This window comes from Chiloscyllium plagiosum, chromosome 4 (genome assembly GCF_004010195.1).
Source record: "Chiloscyllium plagiosum isolate BGI_BamShark_2017 chromosome 4, ASM401019v2, whole genome shotgun sequence".
Classification (NCBI taxonomy): domain Eukaryota; kingdom Metazoa; phylum Chordata; class Chondrichthyes; order Orectolobiformes; family Hemiscylliidae; genus Chiloscyllium; species Chiloscyllium plagiosum.
The window spans coordinates 99,153,107-99,163,824 of record NC_057713.1 but is presented as its reverse complement, the minus strand read 5'-3'; the positions used below and the strand labels follow the sequence as shown (position 1 = coordinate 99,163,824).

At 40.0% G+C, this 10,718-nt stretch overlaps 1 protein-coding gene across 1 annotated transcript in view; it reads right to left on the bottom strand.

The window, feature by feature from the left end:
* Positions 1-318: 318 nt before the first annotated feature.
* Positions 319-10,718, bottom strand: part of topaz1 (testis and ovary specific TOPAZ 1) — a 71,903-nt gene continuing 61,503 nt past the window's right edge. Inside the window, exons 17-21 of the mRNA XM_043689361.1 lie at positions 9,428-9,590; positions 7,769-7,933; positions 5,668-5,871; positions 1,187-1,370; positions 319-1,097 (exon numbers count right to left, since the gene is read on the bottom strand). Of these exons, the coding sequence (XP_043545296.1) occupies positions 881-1,097; positions 1,187-1,370; positions 5,668-5,871; positions 7,769-7,933; positions 9,428-9,590 (933 nt within the window). The 3' untranslated portion in view covers positions 319-880. The remainder of the gene's footprint in view (positions 1,098-1,186; positions 1,371-5,667; positions 5,872-7,768; positions 7,934-9,427; positions 9,591-10,718) is intronic.

Genomic DNA, 10,718 nt, shown 5'->3' with positions numbered 1-10,718 from the left:
TTTGATCTTCAGGGCATATGGAAAATAGAGTTGAAGTAGAAGCCATATCACAAGCAATGACTGCACTAACTAATTTTTGGACACATTGGTATTTCCTACTGTTACTTATGGTGCAGAATGCTGGACCATGAAGAAAGATTAATTCTTTTGGACTTTGACATTTGCAAAGAATGCTCAAGATGTGATTAACTGATGTACAGACCAGTGGGTATTAAGAAACAAAGTTCATTCAGAAATGAAATACTTGAGCATTTGCATGAAGCAACAGTACTGAAAAGATATTTCTGGAAGGAACAGTGGCATGGTATGGGGAAGCAAAAGGCCAGATAGAGATCACATTGTGCACCTAACGTGCTGAGGGCACCACGAGCAACAAGATCGGTGCAGTTGGAGGAGAAAAGTGTATGTTGCAACAGAGCTAGCTGCACCGCAACGCAAAGATGCATACATTCAACTACCTCAATGTCCTTTTAGAAAAAAATATTCAAAACACATGAAAATTGATTTGGTGGGTTAAAATTCTTGCTTCCAATTCAGTTTTCACAATAAAAGAGTTGGATTTGTGCCTATTGTTCCTCTCATATATAGCAGGATAGATTAATGTAAAGTCCAGCCCCACCAGATTTTAACCAGATTAGGGGAAGTAAGTTTATATTGTAATATTACAAGTTACAAGGAGGTTTCTGGTGTGTTCAAGGAAGTCTGGTCAAGAGTGTTCCCCTGACCTCACCATCTCAAAAATCATTGACTGTACAAAAGTTCCTTAGTTTACAGAAGAGATAGATTTTCAGCATCAAATAGTTTTATTGTTCAGTGATTGGCAATTTAACACCTATAACTCAAATATTTAATATTCTGGCTGGAGCAATCTCTGTCATAATTAGTCGAACAGCCAAACCTTGCCAGCCCATTTCATGTTCCATTCCAGCCACTTCAGAGCAGAGGAATATTCTAAACTAAAAACTTCTTCTTTTGCAATGTTGACTGTTGTGTGCTTTATCTGAAGCTTTGGTTCTGATATTCGAGCAGCTACCAGCAATCTGTCTACAGCTGCTTCATAATCTCCATTTGTCAACGGATTCTTCTCATCTTCATTCCTTTTAAAATCCAAAAAACAAATTAGAAAAAATCACCTACTTGCTGAATGATAAAGCAAAGTTACAGCTTTAAAGGAAAGGACTTAAACCTTCTCAGTACAATCTGCAGAGATTGTTTGGAGACGCTGGGGCTCTGAATGTTGCTAGCATTCATAACAAGGAACATTTCAGTTGCCAATAACATTTCCACTTCTGACAGGAAGCACGGAATCGGGAGCAGTTTGCGGTACAGGTTTTCCTCAACTGGTGGATAGCACCCACTGGACAAAGCTTCTGCAAAAAGAAATCAGAATTATTTTCATTTCTTTCTCTCTCATACCCTGGGACCAATAGTTATCTCTCAACTCTCATATTACCTGGCAATTATTACATTGTGCGAGGTTGCTGTATGCAAAATTGGCTACCATGTATCAAAAGTACATAAAGTTAAGACATTAAGCAAGACTTTATTTTCTTAAATGCATATAACTTGCATTCAGTTGAATTAATGTCCCTGCCAGAAAGGATTTGCACAGGAGTACAACGAATAGAAGCACAAATACACTATGTGGCCCCTCGAGCCTAGCCCAGTATTCAACAAGGTACCAGCTGTGCTTTTGCCTAAACTCCAATTGCCTGCACCATGCTCATCCTTCAATTCCCTTAATGTCTGAATACGTGACTGAGCATCCACAGCTTTCTGGGACGATCTCAGATTCACAAACCATGCTTCTCATTTCAGTCCAAAATGGCCAATCACTTGGAGGTTATAAACCATAGTTTCAGAATCTTCAGACAAGGGAAACAAACTTCAGTGTAACTGTTTTCTTAAATTAATCTCAGGATAGCAGTGTCCTGTAAGCTAGTTTATACCTATGCTAACAATGATTACTTGGGCCAAGTACCAAGTTAAAAATATGTTTAAGGTGCTGACTGGCAGTCTACCCAGCTCCTCCATTACTAACTAGCATGAATGGTTCAGTGCCAACATGTTCATCTGATAGAGAATTGCCAGTTCAAGCTGCAGTCCAGAACTTGAGTAGTCAGCACCAAGATCTGCAGGAATGCTATAATGGTGAAGGGCTTTCAGTTAAAACAGACATTCATTTGGATATTCAAACTGAAGGACAGGAATTAGCCGGTGCTCGAGCAAACAATTATACTCAAACAGCATCAGCAATAACCCAAATAACTGGTCATTGAATAATTTGCAGTGCACAAAATCACACTCTGCCAAAACAACCATAATTAAATTACAAAAGCAATTTATTGGTTCCAAAGTATTAAGACTGCATGATCAGGAAGTGGTAATGTAGCTGTCCGAAATAATAAATTGCAGTGAAATGCTTGCAATAAATCTAATAGGTGCTGAGGAAAGAAAAATGGGAAGAAAGTGAAATAAATTCTCAGGATGTGGGTATCACTGGCATTTATTTTCAGTGTGGTGGCTGGTGTTGCTCTTGGACCCAGTTACGTAGCATATTTGATTTAAAACAGTTGCTAGCTCAGCTTGACTTCAAAGAGTCGACAATCGTAAGAGACCAATCTGGGTCAGGGAGGCCAGATTCTGTCCCTGTTAATGAAGCGATTGGCCTTTTTAATGATTATCTAAGAACTTCATGATCACTTTTACAACGATCAGCTTTTTATTTCAAGAACCTTGAAAGGGGAAAAAACCTAAAATGGAAGAGAAGGATATATTACCAAATACCTCATCAGACCCTTAGGACATAAAGTAATTCACTAAAGACGGAAATCAGGAGGGCAAAATGAGGACATGAGATAGCTTTGGTAAATAGAGTTAAGGAGAATCCAAGGGTTTTTACAAATACGCTAAGGACAAAAGGGTAACTAGGGAGAGAATAGGGTCCCTCAAAGATCAGCAAGGCGGCCTTTGTGTGGAGCCACAGGAGATGGGGGAGATACTAAACAAGTATTTTGCATCAGTATTTACTGTGGAAAAGGACATGGACAATATAGAATGTGGGGAAATAGGTGGTAACATCTTGAAAAATGTCCATATTACAGGGGAGGAAGTGCTGGATGTCATGAAACACATAAAAGTGGATAAACCCCCAGGACCTGATCAGGTGTACCCTAGAACTCTGTGGGAAGCAAGGGAATTGATTGCTAGGCCCCCTGCGGAGATATTTTTATCAATAGTCACAGGTAAGATGCTGGCAGACTGGAAGTTGGCTAACATGGTGCCACTATTTAAGAAAGGTGGTAAGGACAAGCCAAGGAACTATATACCAGGTGAGCCTGACGTCAGTGATGGGCAAGTTGTTGGAGGGAATCCTGAGGACAGGATGTACATGTATTTGGAAAGGCAAGGACTGATTAGGGATAGTCAACATGGCTTTGTGCATGGGAAATCATGTCTCACAAACTTGACTGAATTTTTTGAAGAAGTAACAAAGAGGATTGATGAGGGCAGAACAGTGGACGTGATCTATATGGACTTCAGTAAGGCGTTCGACAAGGTTCCATCTCATGAATACGGGGAGAAGTAGCCATTTGGATACAGAGCTGGCTCAAACAAAGAAGACAGAGGGTGGTGGTGGAGGGTTGCCTTTCAGACTGGAGGCCTGTGACCACTGGAGTGCCACAAGGATCGGTGCTGGGTCCACTAATTTTCGTTATTTATAAAAATGATTTGGATGTGAGCATACGATGTAGAGCTGGTAAGTTTGCAGATGACACCAAAATTGTCAGTGTAGTGGACAGCAAAGAAGGTTACCTCAGATTACAATGGGATCTTGATCAGATGGGCCAATGGGCTGAAGAGTGGCAGATGGAGTTTAATTTCGATAAATGCAAGGTGCTGCATTTTGGAAAAGCAAGTCTTAGTCCGAGGGAGTGTTGCTGAAAAAAAAAGAGCGCAGGTTCATAGCTCCTTGAAAGTAGAGTTGCCGGTAGATAGTGAAGGCGGCATTTGGTATGCTTGCCTTTACTGGTCAGAGTATTGAGTACAGGAGTTGGGAGGTCATGTTGCAGCTGTACAGGACACTGGTTAGGCCACTTTTGAAATATTGTGTGCAATTCTCATCTTCCTATCGGAAAGATTTTGTGAAGGGTTCAGAAAAGATTTACAAGGATGTTGCCAGGATTGGATGATTTGAGCTATCGGGAGAGGTTGAATAGGCTGGGGCTTGTTTCCCTTGTGCGTCAGAGGCTGAGGGGTGACCTTATAGAGGTTTATAAAATCATGGAGGGGCATGGACAGGATAAATAGACAAAGTCTTTTCCCTGGGGTGGGGGAGTCCAGAACTAGAGGGCATTGGTTCAGGGTGAGAGGGGAAAGATATAAAAGAGACCTAAGGGGCAATGTTTTCATGCAGAGGGTGTTACATGTATGGAATGAGCTGCCAGAGGAAGTGGTGCAGGCCAGTACAATTGTAACATTTAAAAGGCATCTGGATGGGTATATGAATAGGAAAGATTTGGAGGGATATGGGCCGGGTGCCAGCAGGTGGGACTAAATTTGAGTTGGGACATCTGGTCGGCACGGACAAGTTGGACGGAACAGTCTGTTTCCGTGCTGTATATCTCTATGGCTCTATGACATCTAGTGAACCAGTTCTGAAATACAGCTATTTAGGAAACATGATAGCAAATAGCAAGTAAGACATACAAATGTAACTGCTTTGAGTTGTGCTGGTTGGGAGATGGACAATATTCAGGTCCTCGAGAGAACTGTGTATGTGCTACCTGTATAGTGTAATGGGATTGCTAACAGCAACCAGAACCAAACAAACAGGCAGATGGTACCTCATTTTAACACACCTCTACCCCATGATGCAATAAAAACTGACAGGCAGAAAAATACCATCAGATCCATGTCAAACCTTCCTCAAAACCATGCTGGCCAGTGCATGAGGACAAAAGTAGGTCTTTCCCTACTCCCCAACCATGAAATATCCTGGAAGAGGCCGAAAAGAGATCTTATTGGGTGACACATTCTCGAGGTTCGCTGGCCTGGTGCTGTCATTTATCACCTTTGTGCATTTCCATGTTGCCCAGCTACACAGGCCAGAAGGGACATGTAGTGCTGGCAATCTTTGCACTGAGTGGGATGGGTGAGAGGGAAGTGTTGAGCAGCAGAAGAGAAATACACCATCCTGACACTGAACTACATTATTATCCTTTCACTATCATGTTAAAGACAGGAATCATTTATTAACCAACTATGGGTATACCTACAGCAGGGCCCAGATCAGGGAATCCATCAAGTTCCAATTACTGGAGTAAGGTGGCTGTGTTCAGGCCAGAAGCAGCACCAGAGCCTGTGGTTTCCCTTCCTGCCCCTGACCTACACCACACAGACTGTGGCTCACCATCACCTTCTCAGGGGCAACTGGGGATGAGTTTTAAATGCCTTGTCAATGACATACATACCCAATAAATAAATAAATAGAAGAAAATACAATATAAATGACCTGACAGGAAATGATAAAGTAAAAGGCAAGTAAATATTTGGTGACAGACAGAAATTAACGGTGCTGACCAATGAATGGATTTCCATCTATTTTCTGGGACAAAATGGAATTTTAGACAAATGAACAAGAATACAATCTTGACACAGACTTACTCTTATACTGTTTTCTTGCTTTTGGCCACAAACAAGATCTTCCTAAAGCTGTAATTAAGTTTCTTACAGCCAAAGTGTTTACAGGAATATTTGCTGATCTCATAAACTCCAGTGTGTCAGTTGAGACCCCAAGACAATTATTCTGGATGCACTCTTGCAGCAGATTGTTGAAAATATTGACATACAGTGAGATATCCATGATACCTGCAATACATAAATAAAAACTTTAACTTGTTTGTCAAAAAAAATTGTAAATTTTTTCAAAAGGAAATTTCTCTTCAAGATTTTCCTCAAATCTACCAAGCTTTTGGTTACTTTTCTGAATAACTCCTTATTGAGTTTTGTATTAGACTTTGCTTAGCAACAAGTGAAGTGGCTTCTTTAAGACAGTATAAAACAAATATAAATTGTTTTGCAATGGTCCTACTTTGATGTCTCCCTCCTCCAAGATCGTAGTAATTACAAAGAACTAGGACAGATACTTGTGATGAAATTTAACTGGCACAGTAATGTGGTTGACTTTTAATTGCATTCAAATGGCTTAGCAAGCTACCCAATTGCAAGGATAATTAGGAATGGGCAACAAATACTGGCCTCAACAGCAATGCCCACATCCCATGAAAGAAGGAGAAAAATCCTGAAGATTTGGTGTATGCTTGGTTTTAGTTGATTGCAGATGTGGATCCAACGATCTCAATCTCTCAATGTTTAGCTTCTCCATCCAGATTTTTTCCACTTGCTTCCTCACACTGGGCTACATTTCAGTCATGATACCACCCTCGAGTATTTAGTTATTTCTAATCAGTTGGCTTAATGATATTATAGGCAGGCTTCACACTTCACACATCACAGCTCATCTTCATCTCATCTGCACCCAGTATTCACAAATCATGCTGGGAGTCTGGTTTATTTATTTGCTGCCGGCAAGTTTGGAAATTATTACCCACCCTGATTGCTTTGAAGTGGTGGTGCTGGTTTGGCCACTTTCCTGAACCAATTCTGTGTTGGATTTGCCACCAAGGTCACTAATAAAATGTAACATCTGCAATCAAGCCAAATGTGGGCGGCACGGTGGCACAGTGGTTAGCACTGCTGCCTCACAGCGCCTGAGACCCGGGTTACCAATTCTGTGTTGGATTTGCCACCAAGGTCACTAATAAAATGTAACATCTGCAATCAAGCCAGAGAGACCATGACCTTCCCTAACTCACCACAGCTCTCCCTTTTCTTGGGGGTGTGTATATTATCCAGACTGTAATGTCTATTAAGTAGAACCAGGTAGAAACCACTCTTAAAAGGTTTCTGGGCTGACCAGTATGTTGTTTTCAATACATTTTTTGTACACCTATTTAGTTACCATAAAATTATTACAAATTGGGGACAAAAAAGATGTTTGACGAGACAGGGAAGTTTGAAGTAAGCATTCATGTAATGAAATCTCCAGAAAAGATTTAAATCTTTAGAAAAGATTTACAAGGATGTTGCCAGAGTTGGAGGAGTTGAGCTATTGGGAGAGGCTGAACAGGCTGGGGTGTTTTCCCTGGAGCGTCGGAGGCTGAGGGGTGACCTTATAAAGGTTACAAAATTATGAGGGGCACAGATAGGGTAAACAGTCGAAGTCTTTTCCCTGGGGTCCGGGAGTCCAGAACTAGAGGGCATAGATTTAGGGTGAGAGGGGAAAAGATATAAAAGAGACCTAAGGGGCAACATTTTCACAGAGGGTGGTATGGGTATGGAATGAGCTGCCAGAGGAAGTGGTAGAGGCTGATAGAATTGCAACATTGAAGAGGCATTTGGATGGGTATATGAGTAGGAAGGGTTTGGAGGGATATGGGCCGGGTGCTGGCAGGTGGGACTAGATTGGGTTGGGATATCTGGTCGGCATGGACGGGTTCTGTTTCCATCTCTAGGACTCTAAATGTAACCACGTAATTTAAATATGTTCAATGCTCAATGAAAAGGAGAATATGAAATATTGAATATGGATGAATACAAAATTCAGAAACAAACTAATGGTTGACACAACATTCTTGTAAAATAAGTGTACTGTTCTCCAAATTCACAAGATCTGTGCAATACTAGATTGTTTCAATTCACTTACCATTTATTTTCTGGAATCCGGGCAAGTTCTGCAAAATTTCCAGTGTTTCACAATACATGTTATTCTGAAGAGTTGCATCAGCAAGGCTAAACAAAAAGTTGTGTCGATTGAGAACATCCAAATCATCACAGGGCCAATCTGAAGTAGAGATTATCCAACCAGATTCTGTGTATTAAAAATATATACATGAGAATAAGAAGAGATTTTATCTGGATAATTTCAGCAGCAAAGCGGTGATTGCCGATTTCATTTTGCAAGACCTAACCATCTAGATCAATGTGGGTCCTCTAGGTGACCAGCCAGTTGGTCCAGAATGTAAGTCATTAACAATGCCATTGATATGGTTACAGCAAAGAAGAGTCAGAACCCTCATCTCCACACTCCCCTCGCATAACACATGACAGACACCCACAAATACAGGTTCTCACATAAGCAAAGAACAATAATGTTGTTTATAAGAAATTTACGTTACTCTTATTGTGTTTAATATAAATATAAGTAACAATTTGTCTGAACAAAATTACTGTGCTGACTTTACAACACATTGGAACGTTTCAAATAAATAGGTGTGTCCTTGAAATACTTTTTAATCCAAGAATCAATTGAAAATTTACACATTAATATAAAAAAAATACATTTACTGGGTTTAGAGGGGGAAAAAAGCAAAATATTTGAAGTTTCCTTAAAGTTCCCATTAATTCTGAGGAATTTGTTTGCAGTGATGAGTGAATTCAGGTAGGTTAGGAATGATAGATGATCCATGTGGTGTTTTGCCATGACTAATTAGTTGCTGACAAAATGTTTCAGAGCCACTGGTTCCTTTCAGTAAATGTTGTGCACCTGAAACACATCCACTGGGGCAATGTAACATCCACAATACAAAACACTACAAATAAGATTAACTGTCCTTCAAAACTTTAGCTATATAAGCAATTTAAAAATCACTAACTGCTGATCAGAGGTGCTATCAGTCAGCAATTCTTCAAAAGGGTAGTGGAACTCTTTCTCCCCCTCTGAGAATGCTGTCAAGGCTGGAGGGTCATTACACTACTTAAAAGCCAGGTTTGTTTGATTTTTGACGGGGTAAAGGTATTGAAGGGTTAGGGCATCTGGTATGTCAGCGAATGGATTGGTGGAATAGAGTCAAGGGGCTGAAAGACCTCCTCCAACCCTTAATCAGCATGAAACTTAAAAGGAAAAGTTAAATAAATTTATGAGTTTGATTTTGACAACTCTAGCAAAGACACAATGATTCAGATAGATTATATTATCGTAAATTTCCACACTTAGCAAAGCAAGCAAATACTAAGTATTTTCCTTGACTATTACGAAGAATAGAAAGATTAAAATTCAGTGAAAGACGAAAGAAATGTTCCTCTGATAACTGAAACAAAACTAAAAAGTTACACAACTGTTCTAGTACAAATTTTCTTAGAAACTCTCCATAGTCATGAGATTACAGCAATCCCTAGGATTTTTGCAGAAAAACGGAAAATTTAATTGCTTTGTTCATATCACCATAAAATGTTTCAGAAAGTAACAGTCACAAGCAAAAGACCCTGATTTTGATAATGATAAGGAAAGCCTAACTTAAGCATTAGATGATTTGTAGTCACCCAGCTAGGGATGATTCTCATCATTTGGAATACTAGGACATACCTCTTAATAGCCGAAGTGCTTTATTCACACATCCTGTTCTGAGAAAGGCATCTCCAGCAATATTAATGATCTGGCATCTTGATACAGCATACTCACTAACGAGACCCTTCAATATCGTAAAATTCACAGGAATTTCCTGTAATGTGTCCAGAACTTTCCTTGCCTGAGATAAGACATAACAAATGCAATTGCATTATCAGTCAATACACTTACTTTCAACCAGAATCTCTTCTAAATCTAACAAAACAATAAAATACTGTAAGTCAGAGATAAAAACAGAAAATGCTGAAAGTATTCAGCAGCATCTGTGGAGAGAGAAACAGAGTTAATGTTTCAGGTCAATGACCTTCTGTCAGACCTGAACAGCTTCTAGGCAACAGTAGAGTCAAAGAAAAGGCCAGAGGGCAGTAGATAAACATAAGGGAAGGGTTAAAACCTGTAAAGTTGTTAGAAATGATGCTAAACCAATCCCCCAACTCAAGGTAATGTCAATAAAATACCACTTCACTCTTTGAGGAAGAAAGTTCTTCCATTACACTGTGGCAGAGTCTAGGATCAGAGGGCTTAGTTTCAGAATAATGGGATGATAACTTAAGACAAGATGAGGAGGAATTTATATGCTCAGATGGTTGAGCTGCTGAAACTCAATGCCACAGAGAACTGTGAAGACAGAGTCCCTTTATATACCTAAAACTGAGATAGATTCTTGATCTAAGATTGTAGAGGTTTGGAAGATAAGGACACAATAATTTACAAGACAGACAAAAACAATTTGGGTAGAAAAAGTACAGAGAACACAGATTCGGTAAATCAAAGTCCAAGTCCTTTTTCTTAACCTATCTTTACCTCCCACTCTACAATATCGTTCCAATAAATTCCCTCTTAAGTTTACGGCAAATCAATTTTCAAAACCAGTTGTCATTTAGAGTGTAGCTTTGCTCGCTGAGCTGTAGGTTTGATATCCAGACATTTCATTACCTGGCTAGGTAACATCATCAGTGGCGACCTCCAAGTGAAGCGAAGCTGTTGTCTCCTGCTTTCTATTTATAAGTTTGTCCTAGATGGGGTTCCTGGGGTTTGTGGTGATGTCATTTTCTGAGGGGTTGATAGATGGTACCTAAATCTATGTGTTTATGGCGTTGTGGTTGGAGTGCCAGGCCTCTAGGAATTCTCTGGCATTTCTTTGCTTAGCCTGTCCCAGGATAGATGTGTTGTCCCAGTCGAATTGGTGTTTTTTTTTCATCCGTGTGTAGGGCTACGAGGGAGAGAGGGTCGTGTCTTTTTGTGGCTA